Source organism: Giraffa tippelskirchi, chromosome 9, assembly GCF_054371585.1.
Source record: "Giraffa tippelskirchi isolate mGirTip1 chromosome 9, T2T-mGirTip1v1.2.pri, whole genome shotgun sequence".
Lineage (NCBI taxonomy): Eukaryota > Metazoa > Chordata > Mammalia > Artiodactyla > Giraffidae > Giraffa > Giraffa tippelskirchi.
Window position 1 is genome coordinate 150442765 of NC_137283.1, and position 22908 is coordinate 150465672.

General features: G+C 48.3%; 2 protein-coding genes and 1 pseudogene across 14 annotated transcripts in view; all 3 read right to left on the reverse strand.

Moving 5' to 3' along the window:
* The window catches only part of LOC145521432 (uncharacterized), a 38213-nt gene extending 32026 nt beyond the window's left edge, over positions 1-6187 (reverse strand). For all 8 annotated transcript variants that reach the window (XR_014065385.1, XM_081530021.1, XM_081530019.1 and 5 more), the window contains exon 1: positions 5994-6187. Coding sequence is in view for 7 of the 8 variants with exons in the window: in XM_081530021.1 (XP_081386147.1) it covers positions 5994-6066 (73 nt within the window). In the remaining variant the exon portion in view is untranslated. The remainder of the gene's footprint in view (positions 1-5993) is intronic.
* Positions 1749-17710, reverse strand: LOC145521436 (retinoic acid early transcript 1E-like). 6 transcript variants are annotated; one of them, XM_081530032.1, is made up of 6 exons: positions 17382-17710; positions 16352-16532; positions 15297-15560; positions 14762-15043; positions 13763-13902; positions 1749-1849 (listed from the first exon to the last, which is right to left on the reverse strand). In XM_081530032.1, exons 2-5 carry the CDS (start codon positions 16422-16424, stop codon positions 13793-13795), a joined length of 729 nt encoding a protein of 242 aa, XP_081386158.1. In that variant the 5' UTR covers positions 16425-16532; positions 17382-17710; the 3' UTR covers positions 1749-1849; positions 13763-13792. The 6 variants fall into 6 exon arrangements, with proteins under 6 accessions (XP_081386158.1, XP_081386159.1, XP_081386156.1 ...); XM_081530033.1 differs by lacking the exon at positions 1749-1849 and adding an exon at positions 5994-6329; XM_081530030.1 differs by lacking the exon at positions 1749-1849 and adding an exon at positions 10951-11350.
* LOC145520872 (tyrosine-protein kinase RYK-like) lies at positions 2344-5927 on the reverse strand (annotated as a pseudogene).
* Positions 17711-22908: the final 5198 nt, after the last annotated feature.

Here is a 22908-nt window from a genome sequence, read left to right on the forward strand (position 1 = left end):
TGCTTATAAGCTCAACACAGAACCCAAAGCTGGAGAAAGGAGAATTCATAAATAGGGGTCACAGGAGTTAGCAAGGGTGGGGAGATGCTGCTGATCAACCACTAGGATGTGTCTTGGAAGCCCCGAGAAAGGCCTGGCTCACATGGCATGAAAGAGACCATCCAGAGCTTCCGAGGCAGGTGGTAGAGGAGGGGATCCAAGGCTCAGAGAAGTGAATCTGCCAGGGCGGACATGGTATGAAAGGGCAGGAAAGTGTGCAGTCCACCAGCTCCATGGGAAAGCTGATGGACTCTATGGAGCCCGAGAGGAAAGCGTGGATGAGAAGCACCTCCAATAGCTCAAGGATGACTTTTGCAGAAGGTCAGGGATGGTGGTAGGACATGGTGCTCTGTGGGCTTCTATCAGGAACAGGGATGGAAGTTGTGGAAAAATCAGATTCCAGGTGGGGGTGCTCTAGGTCAGCAGAAAAGTAGGTGCAGTGGTCAAAGTGATTAGGGAGTCTCAGTGCCAGCCAGGACCGGACTGCCGAGCATATGATGCTGGCTCATAGCACAGGTGATCCTAAAGGCAAACAGATGGGCAGGAACCTAGATACAAACTGTACCATTGAAAGAGAGAAAGAGAGACAGAACACAAGGCTGGATGATGAGGAAGCCAAAGGCAGCCATCCCTACCAAACATCTGATCCAGGCCCATTTTCCGGATCTGAGCCACTTCTCAGATCACAGCCACTAAAGATAGAAGCCACAATCTAAAGAAGAGGGCCCTTTCATCACCACATCTAGTGCAAAAGTCCTTCCATTCTTTCCCAAAGAGCCACATGGTTATTTACTGGGGTAAGTGAACCTGCGGAAGCAGAAACTCCTCTCACATTCACACTGCACCTAGTGTGTTTCTAACATCATGCACAGGAACCGTAGTATCACTCTGACGCCCCAATTGTTGCAGTGATGCGCAGGGTACCAGGCCATCAATGGACAGCAGTCCAGGTTCTGCTTACAGTGGTTATCACTGGGTCCACAGACCATACAGCTGTCATTTCACATGCCCTGAACTTGTGACATGCATGGAGACCTGAGTAGCCAGTAAATTGTCGTGGGGTGAAGGCTACCGTATTAGTGAATTCCAGATTCAGACTCCAGATCCTACCTCCCCATCCCCCAATAGTACGTGTACACAATATCCTGGAGGAAATACAGAGACAAGTACCAATCTACAATCTCTCGAGGGCTGCAGGGGTGTGGTCCCTATCCTATCTCCATTTAACTACCACTGTGGCCTTAGGTTTCCTGGAATGGTACAGAAGAAATAGTTTAGGCTTCACAGACCCTTGGTCTCTGCTGCCACCTGCTGTCCAGCACAAAAGCAGTCACAATTGGTGAACGATGAGCATGGCTGGAGCTGCTTCTTGGGCAGATGACCCAGCAGAACCAGTGACATCAGAGGTATCTGTGGTCAGAAAGGTGCTACATGCCATCTTCTACTTGAAAGCTCACAACACAGACCCTGAGTGTCCTGAAGCTAGGCCATGCCACTTGCAGTGGGGAAAGTCACACCATGTAAACGTGGCTCCTGGTGTGGTCCTGGGGCCTGGCAGAGATGAGGCCTCTGGTCATGGACTGGGGTTGCCCATCGTCATGTGTGCTCATCAACCCCTAATCATTAGTTCAGCTAGGCCAGCCGTCATAGGATAGAAGTGGTTATGTGTTTTGACATAAGCAGGGCCACAGGGAACGAACAAGACTCACCAGCAGCTGGCCTACAGGTGACACTAGAGCTGTTAGATGGCCACTACCCTCTGCTCACACCTGTGGATTCCCGTATGGCGCTTGGGACCAAGGTAGCTACTCTGTAATAAAGGAGTGGGGGGCATTAGCCCATAACTGCCGGAAGGTTTCTGTTTTCCTATGAAAAAGTATTGCATGTTGAGGACAAATCACGAAAACTAGTAAAGAAAAGCACAACTTCAAAGGTGAATCAACTGCATTACCTTGCAGAAGTTAGGAAAAGAAAAAGCAGTTGGTAGTAAGATCGTTAGTTCAAATATGTGTGTTTAAACAGTTTTAAAACTCTTTTGTAAGAATATACCTATACCTCAAAGGCAACTATGTGTAAAAAATTTACACAAACATTTTCAGTTAAACCTAATAAAAGTGATATTGAGAAAGTATTCCACATCATTAAATATGTCTTAGAATGTTGAGATGCTAAAGCATTCCTAAGGCACATGTTCTGGAAGACAAATGTGCTTCTGTGATGCTGGGTGATGTATGTGACTGGCTGGCTCCAAGTGGGCCTCGACAGGCACCTTCCTCCTGACCCTGGGGGACTGAGAGAGGAGTCTCAGACACAGGTCCCCAGGGCTGCACAGACCTCTGTGAGACACTGGGCCCTTTGCTGGAACTGCACCTCTCCTCTGGATCGAAGGCCCAACACAAGCCATCACATAAATGGTTCATCAGGACAGTTGAGAGTCTGGGCTATTTGGTAACCCTCTTTCAGGTACTCGGCCACATCAAACCAGTAGATGTCCACTGAAGGGCATTTGGCCAGAGTCATAAACACGTGGGCTCTTTTAGTAGCAGCATGCTGACTTCTCAGTTGTGGCATGCAGGATCCAGTTCCCCCACCAGGGGTTGAACCCAGGCCCCTGTAGTGGGAGTGTGGAGTCTTAGCCACTGGATCACCATGGAAGGCTGGAGAATTCATTATTAACCAGACTTTCAAAAGCCATCCATCGATCCTGTGTTTTTGTTGTTCCCCAGACAGTGAGAGTCCAAGGGGAACAAGACTCTGGAGAGGGATTGGCTTTGCTCTTAACTTGAAGTTGTCATCAGTGATAGAGCTCCTAGCTACCAGGTCTTTGTGGAGGACTTCTCTTCTGATCAGGTAGCTCCTTCCACAGGCAATCTGAGCAGCCATGTGAACTAGGTTTTGTTGAGAAGTTGCCTGCAGACTATTGGCCTCTACATATTTGCACTGTCATAAAAACAGTTTAAGATAACCCCAGTTCATGTAAGGCAATCCACCATGGGCTTTTCCCCTTCTTCTGTTCACACATGGGTAATAGGAAGATTTCTGTGATGAAGATCTCGTAGCCTACAACTTTCAGGGAGCATCGTTGTCACCTGAATTTCAGAAGCTTGATCTCTAACTGTTTTTACAAATGCTTGTTGCTCTTTATCTGGATCTTTTTCATCTACATAAACCCCGTAGGAAGTACACCAAAAGGCACCTTCTTAGAGTACATCTTTTGAGTTCCTCTCCCTGGATAGGTATTTTGATATCATTCACCTTAGCTTATTGACTATGCCAAGGCCTTTGACTGTGTGGATCACAATAAACTGTGGAAAATTCTGAAAGAGATGGGAATACCAGACCATCTGACCTGTCTCTTGAGAAACCCGTATGCAGGTCAGGAAGCAACAGTTAGAACTGGACATGGAACAACAGACTGGTTCCAAGTAGGAAAAGGAGTACGTCAAGGCTGTATATTGTCACCCTGCTTATTTAACTTATATGCAGAGTACATCATGAGAAACACTGGGCTGGAAGAAACACAAGCTGGAATCAAGATTGCTGGGAGAAATATCAATAACCTCAGATATGCAGATGACACCACCCTTATGTCAGAAAGTGAAGAAGAACTAAAGAGCCTCTTGATGAAGGTGAAAGAGGAGAATGAAGAAGTTGGCTTAAAGCTCAACGTTTGGAAAACTAAGATCATGGCATCTGGTCCCATTACTCCATGGGAAATAGATGGGGAAACAGTGGAAATAGTGTCAGACTTTATTTTTGGGGCTCAAAAATCACTGCAGATGGTGATTGCAGCCATGAAATTAAAAGACGCTTACTCCTTGGAAGGAAGGTTATGGCCAACCTACATAGCATGTTTAAAAGCAGAGACATTACTTTGCCAACAAAAGTCCGTCAAGTCAAGGCTATGGTTTTTCCAGGGGTCATGTATGGATGTGGGAGTTGGACGGTGAAGAAAGCTGAGCGCCGTAGAATTGATGCTTTTGAACTGTGGTGTTGGAGAAGACTCTTGAGAGTCTCTTGGACTGCAAGGAGATCCAATCAATCCATCCTAAAAGAGATCAATCCTGGGTGTTCATTGGAAGGACTGATGTTGAAGCTGAAACTCCAATACTTTGGCCACCTCATGAGAAGAGTTGACTCATTGGAAAAGACCCTAATGCTGGGTAGGATTGGGGGCGGGAGGAGAAGGGGACGACAGAGGATGAGATGGTTGGATGGCATCAGCAGCCCACCAGACACCGCCGTCCCTGGGATTCTCCAGGCAAGAACACTGGAGTGGGTTGCCATTTCCTTCTCCAATGCATGAAAGTGAAAAGTGAAAGTGAAATCGCTCAGTCATCACCGACTCGATGGACATGTGTTTGGGTAGACTCTGGGAGTTGGTAATGGACATGGAGGCCTGGCGTGCTGCAATTCATGGGGTCGCAAAGAGTCGGACACGACTGAGCGACTGAACTGAACTGAACCTTAGCTTTGGCCTCCAAAAGAGTGATACTTCTCAAGTCCTTCTCCTCTACCCACGAGGTAGGACAACTGGAGATGGGAGTTGTATTGTTGGGTGTGTTGCCTCTCACGTACTGAGACATCTGGGAACTACTGGGACTGAGACAGCCCTCGGGAACTACTGCTGGTGCTGATGTCATGTTCCAGTTCAATCCTTTTCATACTATGAAGATGCAAAACAGCTAATACTAGTACTACAAGAAATATAACTGGACAGCAAATCCCTAGGCTGATATAAAACACACGTGTAGACACGGCTGGAGTTGCATGTACAGGATCATAAATGGGTTCCTCTGCTGGTCCTTTTGTCCAAGGCTGAAGTTTCACTTCCTCAATTTCTGGATGGCAATTTCCTTCGTTTCAACTCTAAGACTGTGAAGCTTTTTGAAGTTATTGTCAAGTTGAGCTGCATTTAGTGTCATAACTTCAGAATCTACTTTGCCAGGACAGGACAGCTCGAGCCCAAACACTGATACAGTGCGTGGGAGTTCCAGGGGCAGCGGGGGCCGGGGCAGAAGGGAGCCTAACTGACCCGAGCGGTACCGCAGCGGCCGTCAAGATGCGCGTCCCTGGAGAAGGGCCCACACATCCGTCGGCTCGGAGCTCCCGCCTCTACCGCCCAGGAGAAGCTCGGCCACCCGCCGCTGCCCACCCCTGCCCGAGCCCCGGCCGCCCTGCAGGTGTTAACTGCTGCTGCTAAGTCGCTTCAGTCGTGTCCGACTCTGTGCGACCCCACAGACAGCAGCCCACCAGACACCGCCGTCCCTGGGATTCTCCAGGCAAGAACACTGGAGTGGGTTGCCATTTCCTTCTCCAATGCATGAAAGTGAAAAGTGAAAGTGAAATCGCTCAGTCGTGTCCGACTCTTAGCGACTTCATGGTCTGCAGCCTACCAGGCTCCTCTGTCCATGGGATTTTCCAGGCAAGAGTACTGGAGTGGGGGTGCCATTGCCTTCTCCGGTGTTAACTGATAGGTGATAAAGATCGCTGGTCCTTCAAGGGCCGACAGCAGTAGGGACCAGAAGGTGCGCTGCGCGCAGATCGCGGACTTGCGCTTTTCGGGACAGTTCTGGGTCCCTTCCCCGCGGGGAGGCCGACGGGTCCCAGCCCGCCGGGCTCCAGGACTCCCACTTCCAAGGGGCGGGCTGGGCCCTGGGGGGCCTCAACAGCATTCCCCGTAGCGGATTGGCCCCCTCTTCTCCTAGCGTCACCTCTCAAACTCCCAGCATTACTACTTCACCCAAGGCACCCCTGTTCTGCCCCGGAGAGCAGGCAAGTAGCTCGGGGGAGCCACCGAGGAGCAAAGGACCCAGGGGAAGGGAAAGAGGAGGGGGCGGCGGCGCCTCCCCGCAAGAAGTTTCGCGAATCCCCGCGCACGGCACCATCCCCGTTCGGGTCGTAAGTCACCCAACTTCCACGCGCCGCCCCGCAGGTTCCCCGCCCGAACTCACCACCGGGCGTCCCGCTGAACCAGACAGTCAGAAGCAGGACCAAGATGGCAAGACATGTCTCGAGGCCACCCATCTCTCCCTTTGCCACCTGGATCCCAGTTTTGCAGGAGTGAAGGATGCCAGGTCAGAGGAGTGGAACCTTTCCTTTGAGGCACTCTCAGCAAGCACTTCTCTGGCCGCCGGCGTTCCTCCGCGGGGAGGTCCCGCCCAGGGCCAATTCGTCACAGCCGGGGCTGTTGGTGCTCACTCCTCCCACTCCTGGGAAGTGTACTTGAGCTGTGCTTGGGCTGATAGCCAGAATCTTCCTAGTTAGATCATTTTGTCATTTTGGTCTCCCTAATTAAAAGAAATTGATCAGAGGTCAGGGAAGAATTTCTGGCAAGAAGGTCATGGAGGGGAGAGCTCAGGGCTTCCTACTTCCCCATCTTGAGCTTGCCTTGGATGATCACTGACCTTTTCATTGTATTGAGTTTCCTTAGGGTTTTCCATACCATCTTATGAAAACTTGAAGGAACTTTTCAGCCAACCCAGTTATTGTTTCCGGTGCCGGTTCGGCCGGCAAACTTAACTGATAAATGTTGTCTATGTTCTGACCGTTCCACTGACCTGCCCTTCTCTCATCTCTCTCCCTCTCCTCGTGCTTCCTGAGTCCCAGAGACACAGCAGTATTGAAATTAGGCCAGCTCATCACTCTGCAAGTTAGATTCGGTCCCATTTGTTTATTTTTCCTTCAAAATTTCAATGCCAATGCATTTTGAAGAAGGATTATGTGTAATTCGACACTTTGCCCCTCCTTTTTTTTTTGTATAATTGTACAACCTTTGAAAATTAGAGAAATTATAATGATCCAGTATTATTTGTCATTCAAAAAAGTTGAGAAAAAGCAATAAAGAAATGCGGCCTCACCAAACTTATATACTTTTGCACAGCAAAGGAAACCATAAGCAAAACAAAACAGGTAAACTACAGACTGGGAGAAAAGATTTGCAAATGTTGTCACCCTTGCAGGTAACAAGGGCTTAATTTCCAAATATATGAAAAGCTCTTACAATTCAATAATAAAAACAGGGAGCCCAATCAAAGAATGGGCAGAACATCTAAACAGACATTTCTCCAAAGAAGGCTTACACATGACCAATAGGCATGTGAGAAGATGCTCAATATCAATATTTATTATTTTTAATTAATTAACATTTTTTATTTTATATTGGAATATATAGTTGATGAAAAATGTGTGTTAGTTTCAGGTGTACAGCAAAGTGATTCAATAATACATATACATGTATGTTTTTTTTTTTTTACAAATTCCTTTCCCATTTATGCTATTGCAGAATATTGAGCAGTTTTTCCTATGCCACACAATAAGTCCTTGTTGGTTATCTATTTGAAGTATAGCAGTGTGTATATGTCAATCCTGACCTCCCAGTTTATCTCTCTCCATCACCTATCATCTCTGGATATATGCCCAGGAGTGGGATTGCTGTATCATATGGTAGCTCTGAACCTGCCTGCGATGCAGGAGACCCAGGTTTAATCCCTGGGTCAGGAAGATCCCCTGGAGAAGGAAATGGCAACCCAGTTTACTCTTCTTGCCTGGAGAATTCCATGGATGGAGGAGCCTGGCGGGCAACAGTCCCTCGGGTGGATTTCACAGGAGGCAGGTCAGGTGGTCTGGTATTCCCATCTCTTTAAGAATTTACCAGTTTGTTGTGATCCACACAGTCAAAATAATGGGTCAGAGCCATTATAGAAAATGACCCTGTGTTCCCTCCACCCTTCCATAAGGTGAGTGCACCGTGAGAAGACAGCCCTCTGTGAACCAGACATCTTCCAGTGCTTTGCTCTCGGACTTGCCAGATTCCAGAACCATGGGGAAAACGTTCCTGTTGTTTGTAAGCCATGCAATGTATGGTTACTTGTTATAGTAGTCCCATGGGACTCAGACAGGGAGGAAGGGAGCTCTCAAAAGCCTGGTGTCTAAGACACAGGGTTCAAGTCCCCTGAAAGGCAGGACAGGCAGAGGGGACCCCAGACTTGGTGTCCTTCCACCCTTCCCCCATCCTCACTGGTGTCTCCATTTAACCCCTAATTTTCTGTAGACACTATGGCTGAGGACTTCCCCAGGGTTCCAGCGGATGCCAGTACAGTAGCCCTAACACACACTGGGGAGACCAATCAGCTACATAGAAAGGAGAGTGCCAAGGGCAGGACATGTGAAAAAAAAAAGTGATCCTATCTGAATCCCGCAGTTATCAACCTAGCTGAAAAAACAAACCATCCCGTGGAAAGTAGTGGTAAGTATTAGGGTGACCTCTTCAGAACAGCAGGGAGGACTTGGCAAGGTGGGCATCGGGTCCAGGGTTTCCTGGAGGGGGGCCAAGGGGTGGTGTGGGAGGGGTGGGGTGGAGTGTGGTTGGGTTGGAGCGGGAAAGGGAAAGGGAGGGAGCGTAGGTTGTATTTGAAAGCTGCTGGGGAGTAGTCTCCAAGGTCACAGCTCAGGCTCCCAAGTCCCCACTTTTCTGTCGAAGCTGCTTGTGCTCCGACTGGACAGAGTCCAGGACACAAGGGCCGTGAGTGTCTAAGGGTGGGTCTGGGGGTCTTGCCATGCAGGCTCCTGGCTTCCCCCCTGAGCTGCTGGACAGACCTGGGAACACCTGCGATGAGCAGTAAGAGATGAGGGAAGGTGGGGAGAAGGGCAAGGTGGGGAGGAAGGAGTTGGGGGACAGTGAGGGGTCTGGGCCTGGAGAGGTGGGAAGGGCGCGGTGGAGAGGGTTGGGTCCCCTCCTCCACCTGTTGCACCCCCCACAGGAGTTCCTCCCCCTGAGCTTAGTAGGCAGGAGGGGATTGAAGGGAATCCTATTGCTCAGAGGCTCCAAAATGAAAGTCACTCAGTCGGGTCCAACTATACAGTCCCTGGAATTCTCCAGGCCAGAATACTGGAGTAGGTAGCCTTTCCCTTCCCCAGGGGATCGTCCCAACCAAGGAATCGAATCCAGGTCTCCCTCATTGCAGGCGGATTCTTTACCAGCTGAGCCACCAGGGAAGCCCAAGAATACCGGAGTGGGTAGCCTATCCCTTCTCCAGGGGATCTTCCTGACTCAGGAATCGAACCTGGGTCTCCTGCACTGCAGGTGGATTCTTTACTAACTGAGCTGTCAGGGAAGCCCCAGGGTGACTAGAAACTGAGGGAGGGAATGCAGTTCAGCCCCTGGGCCTGGGGGAGGCATCAGCTGGTGAAGGCAGGTGACCCCAGTTGACACCTGTCACAAGGCAGATATTTTAGTGTGGTGGTTCAAGCTAAAAAAAGAAAGTAAATGACAGCTTCTTCCCTGTCCCTGCCAGTTTTGGCTCCCTTGGAACTCGGGGTCCAGGCCAGAGGGTCCAGGCCCAGAGAAGGGAGAAGTTGGGGAGCCGGTCACCACTGAGGCCTCTTCAGCAACAGTCCTGACACACTGCTCACCCCACACTCTCCATGCACACCTGTCTCCCCACACTTCAGCCCCCAGAGTTACACACACAAGCCCCCTCACCGTCCACACTGCCCTCCATCACCCACAGCCCACCCTGACTCTCCAGCTTCCCACACAGCCCCCCACACATACACCTGTTCCCCACATATGCTTCATGTTTCTCACTTATATCCTTCTACCCTTGTGCACGTCACCCTGAAATTTTCCATGCAGGTCTCCTCACACCCCCTTCCCACTGTGCACACCCCATCCCCCACCCACCACACACTTTCTTTCACACACAAGGGCCTGCTTGCCTGCCCCACTCGCTCTCCACTCTCTGCAAAGCCACAGCGGGCTCCCCTCCCACAGGGACCCTGGCTTCCTCACAGTCTGTACACCCTCCTTCACACAAAGTTCCACACAGAAGGCTCCCATCTACTTCCACTGCCATCGAGAAACTTTCCCCTCACGGCCATTTCCCTTCACTCTCTTCCTCCTCTCTGGGTCCCCCAGGGCATCCCCTACCCGGCCCTCTGCATACATATACTGTGCACTCCCCTTCTGTGCCAGGCTCACCTGTCCACAGTCACACACACAAACACACCCACACACACCAAGGTTCCCAACATTCTCACACACTAGTTGTGGCTGCTCCCCACACATCCAGCACACTCTTTCCAGCATTCCCTCACTCTCTTCACGTTCACCTTCCTATCACAAATTAGTGTCACTGCCCCACACACCTAAGTAGGAAATGGCAACCCACTCCAGTATTCTTACCTGGAAAATCCCGTGGACAGAGGAGCCTGAATGGCTACAGTGCACAAGGTCGCAAAGAGTCAGACATGACTGAGCAACTAACACAATCACTCCTCTCTTCTGCCCTCCTCCTCTCACGCATACCCTCTTTCTCCGTCTCTCTCTCTCTCACAAACACACAGTCACACTGGCCAGTTCTCCCCAAGATACTGGGCCTTCCATCTGCCGCAAAGCCACACACAGCTCAGGGTGGTTCTGGGAAGGGGCTGGCTGCCAGAACTTTGTCCCAGGGCTCAGCCAGGAATTTTAGATTTCTGTCTGGGTTCTACCTGGAAACGTGCCTTCTCCTTTTTAATTCCCCAGCCCCATATCTAAAACTACTCACCAAATGTGTTCCTACTGGCGTATAGCCCTGAGTCCCCACGAACAGTCACCTTCATGCATTAATCAACCTAAAATGAACGTTTGTGTATTGTGTTAAATAGAAATCCTCTTTTAGTTACAGGATTAGCCAGTTCTCCTGTTGTCATGTATTGATCAGTGTTCCCTTCGCTGGTATTTCTTACCTCGTCTACTAGGTGTCACGTTTCTAGACATCCCTTGGTCTGTTTCTTGGCTCTTTTCTAAAACTGCTCTCTTGCCTTCCTTCTTGCTCACCAGTTCCCTTTGAGCTGGGAATGCAGCCTAAGCCCCCGCAAGCTTGGTTAGGACAGTGAAGTCTTCATAAAAAATTACCGCAAACTGTATGGCTTGAAACAACCAAAATTTATTCTTTCAAGACTGTTAGGGTTAGAAGTCCGAAATCAAGCTGTCAGTAGGGCCCTCTCTGAAGGCTCTAAGGGAGGCTCCATCTTTTCTCTTCCTGACTACTGACGGTTGCATGGAGAAGGAAATGGCAGCTCACGCCAGTATTCTTGCTTGCAGAATCCCCATGGACAGAGGTGTCTGGTGGGCTGCAGTCCATGAGGTCGCAAAGAGTCGGAGACAACTGAGGTACTACGCATAGCACTGGTGGTTGCCAGAAACCCTTGGCATTGCGTAGCTCCAGTGTCTGTTTCTGTCCTTCCATGACACTCTTCTCATATGTCTTGTTTTCCTATATCCATCTCTTCTTGCGTGTCCACATTTCTTTATCAGGCATGCCTCCTGGTAAAGGCACCAGTCACTGGATTAGAGCCAACCCTAATCCACCCTGACCTTGGTTGGATTACATCTGCACACACCCTATTTCCAGGTGAGGTCTCCTTCACCTAATAAGGACTTCAACACATTTGAGCCCCTAAAATAAAGGAGTTTCAATAAACATTCATGTGATTCTCATTGGGCAAAAAAGGTACAATGTATAATTGAATTCTCTGCATCACTGAATATATTCCTGAGAGGAGAAAACTTCAAGTTTGTCTAGGCATTAGTGAAAACTGAAAGGTTAAAATTTTTTCCAATGTTCTCTTCTTCTCATCCTGGTATGAATGTATGAGCTCAAACATCCTGTTTGTTTGAGCATTGTTTTTAGGTGTTTCTGAGGTCAGCAGTGTTCTCTGATAGCCAGTTCAATGCAGTCGCCCTTTCTAAGTGGGAAATATTAATCCAAGAGCTATTTTCTTCAGTTTTGTTGTGCATGAGCTAGTTTAGAGCACCTGATAAGGATCCATGTAGGTTGTGGATAGTCCTTTAAATAATATCTTTTCCAGTATGCATAATTTCCTGGTTGCAAGTCATGGAACATCTAATCTTCATCCATAAATTATTGAGATCAGATTTAGAATTAAGCTTAGAATGTCTTTTTAATAATTTGGTGAGGGGCTTCCCTGGTGGCTCATTGGTAATGAATCTGCCTGCCAACGCAGGAGACACGAGTTCAGTCCCTGTCCCGGAAGATCCCACATGCTGCGAAACAACTAAGGTCATGGGCCACAAATGCTGAGGCTGTGCTCTGGAGCCTGGGAGTTGCAACTACTGAGCCTGTGTGCCCCAGCTACTGAAGCCCGCAGCCTAGAGCCTGCCTCTGCTACGAGAAAAGCCATCACTGTGAGCTGCTCCTGCACCGTAACTAGAGAGCAGCAACTAGGGAAAGCCCACACACAGCAATGAAGACCCAGCACAACCAAAAATAAATACATCTTAAAAAACACAACTCAGTTAAACCTCACAATAATGTAACACAACAAAAAGGAGTACCACAGAGTATATATTCTTTTGTGTCCAGCACTTGCCTCTCAAATCCTTTTAATGAGGCATCTATGTTTTTACTGTAGTAATTTATTCCTTATTTATTGGGTTATAGTGTTCCATTTATGGCTATATCACACTTTATCCTTTCTTCTGTTCTAGATACATTTTTATGCATTAACATGTCAGTATGTTAATACAGATATTAATCTACATGATAATTCAACTAGTAGCCTCACACTTTTGTGTCATGACATCTAAGTAGTTAGCACTTGACTGTGGTTTCTGCATAGGTATTAGTCTGCTAGGTCTCTAAAGAAAAGCTATTTTTTTATACTCAGAACACCAAATATGACACCAAAATGTGGGTTTTAGAAACTGTTCCAGGAACCAGGACTTTGACCAAACATATACATCCTATTGTATCACAACACAGGCTGTGTAACCACACACCACCGACTGAGTGGTTTCAACAAGTCTTCCTGGAGGTAAGGATTTTATCACATGAATTAAGAAGAACACATTCAGCCCATAAAAGCATGCGGTAACTTAACTATTCATGTAAGTGAGTGTGAACACATAAATTATGTCTCATTAATCACATAAGTATATCCCTAATGCATTATCTTCTTAACAGAATTTAAAAAATGCCAACCTCCGCCCCCTCACCCTGATTCCACCCCACATGAAGGGAAGTCTGATGGAAAGAATAGAACTGGAAGCCTTAACGGATTGTGAGCAAATATTTGACTTTTGCAAATCCTCAAAATGACCAAGTCAATACACCTTAAGGGCCCATCAACAGTCGTGGAAAGTGAAGGAATTCTTAAGCATGAGCTTCTTTAGCTTCTTGTTAAATCCCACTCTGAGTAGAAGGTAGAATATTAGATCAACAGCCAGACTGTCATCAAGGGTCAGTTTTTGCCACCCAGAGTCGGTTTAACACTGTACCTTCTCATAGTCCAGGGAGAAACATCCAGATGATGGAATAGCTATTAGAACATTGGGGAAAATGTGGAGCTAGATAATGCTATCATCAGAGAACAAAAGGTTTTTTCATCAAAGGACTGGGAAAGCCTGAGTAAGATCTCAGGACAACACCCCACCCCACCATGTCTACATCTTATACCAGATGCCCCCAAAGGAGAAGACACTTGTCTTCATCCCCACTCCCACTGCACTGTCCTGCTGCCCACACCAGCCTCTTCTACCCCAACAACAGAGTGGTTCCCAACCCTACAGGGAAGTGTGGGGGCCCAAGACCAAGAAGAACATCATGTAGGTAAAGATGGGTCCAGTGGAGGGGCTTGGTGAGACCCGAGGCTCACCTCTCCCAAGTCCTGACCAGAACAAACCTGCCCAGGAGCCAGAGGCCAGCCGGCTTCTCACCTGCTGTGGTCCCTGATTTCTTCATAAGATTCATGATGATGAAGCAATTAGAACTAACTGGGTGATGATCAATAGGATAATGCAAGCCACCAACCGGATGGATGCAGACTGGCTGATATTTGGGGCCATTATTAGTGGTTCTAAAATGAAAAAGCAAAAGCCTTGTCAACTCTCAGAATACACCTTCCTCAGTACCTGCTGTCCTTAGATAGCACATGTTTCCCATATAGTTACTGACTCATGTGTAGCCACACTTCAGGTCCGGATGTGGAAAGATGAATGGGCTTGTGCTGTGTCTTTGTGGAGCTAATATTTCTACTGAGTTGTGTTAGTCACTCAGCCATGTCCGACTCTTCGCGATCTCATGGACTGTAGCCCAACAGGCTGCTCTGTCCATGGGATTCTCCAGGAAAGAATACTGGAGTGGGTTGCCATTTCCTACTTCAGGGAATCTTCCCAACCGAGGGATCGAACCTGGGTCTCCTGCCTTGCAGGAAGATTCTTTACCATCTGAGTCACTGAGATAGCAAATGTCCAGTTGATTATCTTTCCGGTGGACATGTTTACTGTGAGGAGTCCTTTTTAAGGAGGACACAATTGGGGGTACTTAATTCTGTCTGGGAAGGGATAAGGGCTTCATTAAGTGACATTAGAGTTGGTTAAAGGATCAGTACAACAGAGGGGAGAGAAGGCCTGGAAACATAATGCATATATAGATTTGGGGACCATCTAGCAGTGCCAGGGGACTGGGTCATCGGTTAATGAGGAACGGGGCTCCTGTGCTGAGGGAGGTGGGCTGGGAAAGGAGGATGTTGGGAAATCCTATGCAACGCCCATCACTGACTCTCCGGACAGGAAGTCCACCAAGGGATCAATCACTCCATCCATCCATCCTATTTTCAATTGCACAAACATATGTGCTCACATCCACACAAGGAAGGTACTAGACCTTTGAAGGAAGCTACCACCTCCCCTACCTCCCCCACCCCACTCAGTTACCTGTGGGCTCTGGGAGCAGCATGTTCTCCCAGTGTTCCAGGAATTCCCTAAGCCAATAACTGCAGTCTCCCATTGAGATCTTCCTGAAATACTCCGCCAGTTCCTGGTTGTTCTCCCACTTCTCTTTGATCGCTGTGGCTCCAGGATCAATGACTGTCCAGACTATGTTCATGGTGTCAAGGAGGAGGGCTGTCCGTCCATTGAGGCTGAAGTGCAAGGATGCACCAGAGCATTGCTCAGCTTCACGCTGACAACACAGCCTGACCTGCAGGGTGGGAGGACCTGTGCCCCCCACACACACAATGAATCTTTCTGGACTGTCCACAGTCCATCCTCCCCAGTCACTCAAGTGTGTCTGCACATCTAGGGGCCCATGATCTTCTGACCAAGACCTGCCCTCTCTTACCCATCTGGTCCACCAGGTCTCTAAGGCTGGATCGTGTTCAGTCTTTTCACAGGAAGGCCCTCCCCGCATGCACTCCACCCCTACCCCTCTCTTGCTGTCTCCAGCTCCCCATTCCCTTCTCATACTTACCTCTTGTCTCCTTTTTGTCCAGTTTGATGACAGGCAGGACCATCCTGAGCTCTCTTCCTGCTTCTCCCAGCGTTTGGCTCAATTCAGTCCACGCTTTCGTGTCGTTTACCTCCTTCCCCAGGACACCCAAAGGTTTGACCTTGTTGCTGTCACTGTCATACTGGAGGAAAGGCTTTGTGTCCACGGAGCCGTGGACTTGACACCAGGGCTGTCTAGGTCTGGACTGAGGTTTGACAGTGAGATCAAGGCACAGAGAGTGGGCATCTGTGAGAGAAAACCACAGGCATGGCTGGGAGTTTCCTCCTCCAGGGCCTGGTTGCAGAGGGAGGGGTCTCTATCCCAGACACCCTCCTCTGCTGCATCTTCAGTCCTGCCTCACCTTAAAGTGTCTGAGGTTTAGTTAAACACTTTGATGCCACCATGGATCTTTTCCGTCCATATATTATTAGCAGGAAGATTTATCTGATATATGGTGGCTCAGGCAGTAAAGAATCTGCCTGCAGTGCAGGAGAATGGGTTTGATCCCCTAAAGATGGAAATGGGAAACCCACTCCAGTATTCTTGCCTGGAGAATGGACAGAGGAGCCTGGCAGACTACAGTCCGGCGTAGGGTGGCAAAGAGTCAGACACACCTAAGTGACTAAGCAGGCACACGCCAGCTTCTGAGGAAGCAAAAACAGAAGACAATGTCTGCTTTCTAGAGACTTAAAATCTATCTCAACAGACAAGACTTTCAATAAAATGGGAAGAAAGATGCCATAGGACACAGGCCACATTCATGATGGGTCCCTAGGCATCCGGAAAGTTTTACTGGAGTAGGAGGTGGGACTTGCCAGGAGAGGGAAAGTTGCTACAGGAGCACAGGCCCAGGCACCCTGCCTTGGGCGGGGTCCCGGGAGGCAGGGTGTCACCTCCTGGGCAGCCAGTCCAGCTAAACCACACCCTCACCATACTAAGAGCAGGTGGACAGCCGCCCACCAGGGTGGAGCCCCTTCCCTCCCCATTTTCTCATGTCCCCCACTCCCCCACCAGAGCCCCAGATCCAGGACACTCACTGCCCAGAGTCTTCCCGGGTTCTATCAGCAGCAGTATCAGCAAAAGATGACCTGTGGTGTGAGCCAGTGACATTCCTCCCCGCAGCTTTAGGAGACTGACCGGCAAAAGGTAGCCTGGGGTGTGTCTATACCTCTTCCTCCTGGCACTGCCCAAAGTCTTTAGTCCTAGACTGAGGAAGCCCTGTTGAAAAACAAGAAAAATAACACTTATACCCAGGAAGTATTTCTTAAGTTTCAAGTGTAATTACTCATTAAAAAAAAAATAATCATGACATTACAAAGCCAAATTCACTTTGAACAACTATCCTCCCTCCAAAAAAGCCCTTTTCTGGTGAGAGCAAGAAAAGCCCACGTTTTGTTGGCTCTTCTGCTCATTCCATGAGCCACTTCCTCCTCTGATCTTTCTTTGAACTCACTTCCTCCCTCACCCCCACCCCACCGCCGCTGCCATCTCCTGCTCAGTTATCCCTTCTTTTCTCCTACATTCACTTTCCATCCTAACCTCTCAAGTTTTCTCTGTAATGAATACCATTCACTACATGTTAGTCACTCAGTCGTGTCCGACTCTTTGCAACCCCATGGACCGTATAGCCCGCCAGGCTCCTCGGTCCATGGGATTCTCCAGGCAAGAATACTGGAGTGGGTTGCCATTCCCTCCTGTTAATCAAACTAGCAGCGGCCGACCCCACCAGGTCTGTCATATCGGAGGAGGGTGTACAACAGAGTCCAACGGTCCTGTTGGAGCCCAGCTCTAGAACAGCCGGGAATTTATTATCGTTTGTTCACCAGCAAGTTGCAAAGTCCTGCTAGGGCCCCGGAGGAGCAAGCTCACCGCAAAACATTTAGGGATTCTCCCGTGTCCCAGCAGCGGCCTCCTCGGGCCTTTCCCAGCCCCCTCCCCTGCGCTGCCCGTCTCCCGCATGATGTCAGTCGCGCAGGTGGCTCAACCCCGCGGTCTCCGGGCTGGTGGCTCCGGGGTGGCGGGAGAAGACAGAACATTTGAGGGGACCCGTCCTGGGTTCGTACTCACCGCCCGCTCCTTCTAGGCACTCGGCTCCTGCGATCGGCGGGGCGCGGTCCTCGCCTGCCCGGTCCAGCCAAGGTCACTTTCGCTCAGGTTGAGACTGTCGAGTTCGCAACCACAAAAGAAGTTCCGGAAGTCTCTTCGGGATTTTTAGTTTGAATCGCTCTTTTGAATCTCGGCCCGACGCCCCGCGGCCCGAACTCGAGGAGAGCTCGCCCGGCGGCGATCGGAGCGGCGTCGCGGGAGCAGGGAGCCCAGGGCGTGCGCCGAAGAGGGGCCCCGGCCGAGGTGCGGCGCTGGAGGGCCGGCGCCCCGGGGAGGCCCTTCCGGCCGGTGAGTGAGTCTCTGTAAGGAAGTACCCGGGGTGGGGGTGGTGGTGATGAAGAGGTTCCTTCCGGTTGTCAGTCTGGGCGCCACGGGGTGACTTCGGGGACCTGGGACCTGGGACGGGGGCCTGCCAAGGAGCCACGGACGACTTATGGGTCCTCCGGCCGAGTTTCCCGGCGCTCAGGCTTCGCCCCTCTCTTCTCTACCACCCTCTCCTGAGTTTCCTAAAGCGATTCTTCCCCGGCCACCTGACCAACTGCCGCAAGTCAGTCTTTCTTGGATGGCATTCCTTAAGGGACTAAATAAAGAGATCAGCTGACTAAGATACAGGGCAGCAGGCTGTTCTGTAGAAGTAAATGGCAACCCACTCCAGTGTTTTTGTGGGCAAGCCCTTTTATAGACAGAGGGAGGGGGCTGCCTGCAGAAACAGCAGTCAGCTCCGACAGTCATCTCCAGATTGGTCATGGATGGTCTGACCAGGGTCATCTTGATTGTTTCAAGTACAATTAATCTTTGGTTCCATGGTTCCATGGTTGGTTTGTTCTCATCTCCTGGAGGACAGTTCTTGGAATTGTGGCAGTTTATATCATGGCTACAGTCTGATGATCTTGTAGCTAACTTCTAACTGGTGGGAGTTTATGTATCTATAAGACAGCTCACAGGATAGAGCTCAGAATATTATCAATAGCCCTTGAGAAGGACCTAAGAGTCCTTGACTACGGTTAATGACTACATTATTATTATTTGGTCTCCTTTGACTATTTTCCTTAGTTTCTGCATTTTCTCACTTCTCTGATTAAGCTTAGTGTGTGACTAAAGCTTTTCCACAGACAAAAGGCAGGCTGAGGACGTGGTGGGGCAAGGGCCATAGGGTCCTGCTCTGTTTCATTGGAATTCTTGCTACAGTTCTAGGGAAGGGAAACAAATTCCCTCGCTCGATCCTGAGGGGGACAAGCTGGTCCCTTATGTGGGGTGAGGGTGGGGGTGGATCCGTGGGTCAGGTAGGAGGGGTGGCTTAGGTGGTCTGCCCACCCCCTTGGTGGTGCTGTGTGTCGGCTTATACTCAGTACCTTGCTTTTGCTCCCAACACCTCAGTAGTGGCAGTTGAGGTTTGATCTTTTTGTATCTTGTTGCTCATAATTTATCCCAACTGTGCATGCATGTAGCACTTTTTCACCCTTCATAGTGTCTTTGCATTTTGAAGCTTGATGAGACCTTTGTCCAGGTCCCAGCCTGTCTCAGGAGTGACAGAAGCAGGAGGAGAAGAGGGAATTCTGGATTGGGACTCCCCGGTCTTAAACTTTCCCTTGGTCTATACTCAACACGTAGAAAATGATTTCTCAAAATAACTGAACCCCTTCCGTCTGATTTCATCAATCTAGTTAATTGGAAGAACTGCTGTATGGAGTTAATTTCACAATGTGTAGTGAATTAACTTCTCATCCAGACATCTAAAAATGGTTCTGGCCACATGCCATCCTTGTGGGATGAATTGAGGAAATAGTCACGGAACTCAATTACTGTGCTCCATGGTTCAGATGAAGAGTGTGGTTGACACAGAAAGAGATCCTGGTCACAGTGTGTGAGGAGATGGTCAACAGGGGCGGCTGCTGTCTCGATGTCTGCCAAGTTCCCATTTCTCAGCAAGAGTCCAATAAATATTTGTTGAATGAATACATGTTCAGTTACTGCTTGTTTTCTAGTGTTAATGAAAATGTTATCAGTCCAGAATCATCAATAGATGGTAAAATTATGGGCTGAAATGTTGTCAGGGAACAGAATATTCCTGTTTTATAATAGAGAATATAGAGAGAATATAAGAGAGAATAGCAAATATAACCATATTCCTATTATTATTACTGTTTTATAATAGAGGAATATCCCTCTATTCCAACACAGAAATGAAGTTTCAACCCACATTTTTTTGTCTGTGCAAATGTCAGAATCAAACCCACCTTTCGTTTTTATCATCATCATCATCATCATCACTCTCTAGTCTTTGTATCTTATTGACATTCTGGAGACTTTGGCTTGACCTCCTTTATCCTGACTATTGAAGACTTCTTCTTCCTATGCGAGTTGCTTTGTGGTTTCACTGGTTCTATTTTGAGAAGTGTGACCACCAGGGAAGCCTCCTGACACATCATGTTTATATTCTCAGTAAGAGATAAATGACCACTAAAGGAGCCTCCCCACCCGTATGACTAATATAAATTGAAGAGCTGTGGTCCGTGGAAGGAAAGGAAGAAAGAACGTAAGACAAAAATAGACATCAGGAATCAAAACAGACTTTCATCATCATCCTTTTGTTGTTGTTGTCATTAAGGGTAACCTTAATGTTTCTTTTAGCTGGACTAAACTTGAGATGAAACCTGAGCTCATTCCAGGCTCCAGGCCCCTGACTTCCCTTTTCTTAGACTACTTTATTTCAAAATCTTGCCATTGTCACTTTTTTCTCTTACCAGTTTTACACCTCAGGAGTATGTTCTCAAGGCCCTGGGAGGCATCACTTTCTTTCTTTCTCTTAAGGTGACTTATTAAGGCCATTTATTACTTAAATGTGCTAGCATACTCTATGACCAACCCCACCCAGATGAAAGGAAGAATGAGAACCTAAGACAAGCTACACACCTAGTGGAAAAGGAATCAGTGAAGGATAGTAATTTGCCAGTCTATGTGACATGAGCTTTTCTACTGTGTATTATCTAATAAGGTATAACTTCCTTTGTTGCTGTTGCTGCTGTTTAGTCCCTAAGTCGTGTCCAACTCTTCGAGACCTCATGGGCTGTAGCCAGCCAGGCTCCTATGTCCATGGGATTTCCCAGGGAAGAATACTGGAGTGGCATCTGTTTACAGATGTTTTGATTGCCCTGGGTCTACATTTCTGCGTGCAGGCTTTCTCCAGCTGCAGCTAGAAAGGGCTACTCTCTAGTTGTGGTGCTCCGGCTTCTCATTGAGGTGGCTTCTCTTGTTTTGGAGCACTGACTTTAGGCGTGTGGGGTTCAGTAGTTGTGGTATGGCCTGCAGGCTCTAGAGCGTAGGCCTTGGGAGCCATCTCTTTGAATCTGAAGTATTAAAGGAGATAGTGCTGGCATCTCCCAGTCTCTGTAGGAGGGTAGGAGCCTATATTTGGCTTTCCAAGTAGCTCAGCTGGTAAAGAATCCGCCTGCAATGTGGGAGACCCAGGTTCGATCCTTGGGTTGGGAAGATCCTGTGGAGGAGGGCCTGGCAACTCAATCCAGTATTCTTGCCTGGAGAATCCCTGTGGACAGAGGAGCCTGGAGGGCTATAGTTCATGGAGTCACAAAGAGTCAGACAGGACTGGGCGACTGAGCACAGCACAGCACAGGAGCCTGTATTAGTCAGCTGGTTCTGCCACACAGAGGACCCCAGACTGGATGGCTTAAACAACAAACACAGGTTTGCCTACAGTTCTGGAGGTAGGAAGTCCAAAGATCATGGTGCTGGAGGGTTTGTATCTTCATAAGATCAATGTATCTTATTTTTTGATGCATTTCAAACTTGAAGACAATACAACATTTGCCTCAAACACTTCATCATGTATTTCAGTAACTAATGGTCTTGTCTGCCTTTGAATCTGTACTCTTGTTTTCCCATGTCACCTTGAACTTCCAATTTAATGACTATTGCTGCATTTTCTTTAGTGGACTATGTTAATTTTTTAGTTTTACTATTTAAAGGTTAAGGTTTAAAATATAGTTTCCCCAGATAGAAATTAAGATGCATCATTTTTATTTTTTGGCTGTGCCATGAGGCATGTAAGATCTTGTTCCTTAACCAGGGATCAAACCCCTGCCCCTGACAATCGAAGCACGGAATCTTAACCACCCAGTCACCAGGGAAGCCCCCTGAGACATCAGTTTTATATTCTCAGTAAGAGATAAGTGACCACTAAAGGAGCCTCCCTAACCGCATGAATAGTATAAACTGAAGAGCTCTGGTCCATGGAAGGAAATGAAGAAAGAACATAAGACAAAAATAGACATCAGGAATCAAAGCAGACTTTCATTATCGTCCCTTTTTGTTGTTGTTGTTAGTGTTAGTCCTGTTCAGAACGATCATCTCCAATACATTTTTGAGGGGATATATCAACCAGGCTCCCCTCTAATTTTCAGAAAACGACAGGGACCTCAGCTCCAGAATTTAGCTAGAATGTAGGGAAAAAGTGCAAAAAGGCTAAGCAGGTATTGGCTAACCAAGATTAACTCTGAGCACCTGTGAGAGAACACCTGCGACAGCAGTGGGGGAAGACAAGAACAGAGCGGACATCTCTTTCACACAGGAGTCCCTAGCCTGCCCTGCCTGGGCTCCGATCTCAGAGCAAGGATCCAGACTGTTTATGTCTTGTCATCATCTCCAGCTCGGTTTTCGCCTCACATTCAAAGGTGGCTGTCTGTATTTCAGTTTTCTGGAAGAAGATTAAGAAAGGGTGAAAGGGCTTAGATTAGATATCTTTTTAAACGGTCCCTTGCCACACTTCCTTTTTCAAGCCTTTGATGGGAAACTAGTTCGATGGCTACCTGCAGGGAAATAGAGGGGTAGGGGTGTGTGTGTAGGAAACAAGATTTTAATCATGCAAGGTCCAGTGTCCCACCCCAAACCTGAGCTGTATTACCGAAAAGGAGTGGAAGTCAAATGGTGGGTGGACAACCAGCATTTATAGCAGTGCTTTGCTGTTTTCCAGAGCTGAGATCTAGTGTTTATTTCAGATCCAGACCTAAGAGTGGCAGGGCTGAGAGGTCAAACATCTTAGAAAAGAAAATGAGGGAAAACACTGGCTCCAATCTTTTTTCCTCGCATGGGAGGAACTGTAGAGTGAGAAGTTGGATTTCTGAGTGGCCTGGAGGGTGAAGGATGGAGCCTCTTAGCCCTGTGGCATGGATTGGAGCATGCTGTCATGGGGCTGTGTTCCTCTGCCCACAATGGATCCGATTACATGCCTGTAGCTTCCTTAGTGGTAGGAAGCTGGGTAAGAACTCACGGGGTGCCTAGGACACCAGAGGTTAGACTTTTCTAGGAGCAACTTTCACTTGGGGTAAAAATGGCCCCTGAAGAAGTCGTTGAATACTTTGATGATCAGTGTATCATAAATCATTAACATCCACAGTTAATAGCAACGTATCCACCGCTGAATGGGTCTTCCCAGGTGGTGCTAATGGTAAAAAACCCACCACCAATGCAGAAG

Bases quoted from the DNA above. Each gene is read 5' to 3' on its own strand.
- LOC145521436 (XM_081530032.1), bottom strand. From the start codon at position 16,424: ATGTCACTGGCTCACACCACAGGTCATCTTTTGCTGATACTGCTGCTG. The intron at 15,561-16,351 runs GTGAGTGTCCTG...TTTCTCTCACAG, and splicing joins ACCCGGGAAGACTCTGGGCA to ATGCCCACTCTCTGTGCCTT. The intron at 13,903-14,761 runs GTAACTGAGTGG...TTTTCATTTTAG, and splicing joins GCTGCTCCCAGAGCCCACAG to AACCACTAATAATGGCCCCA.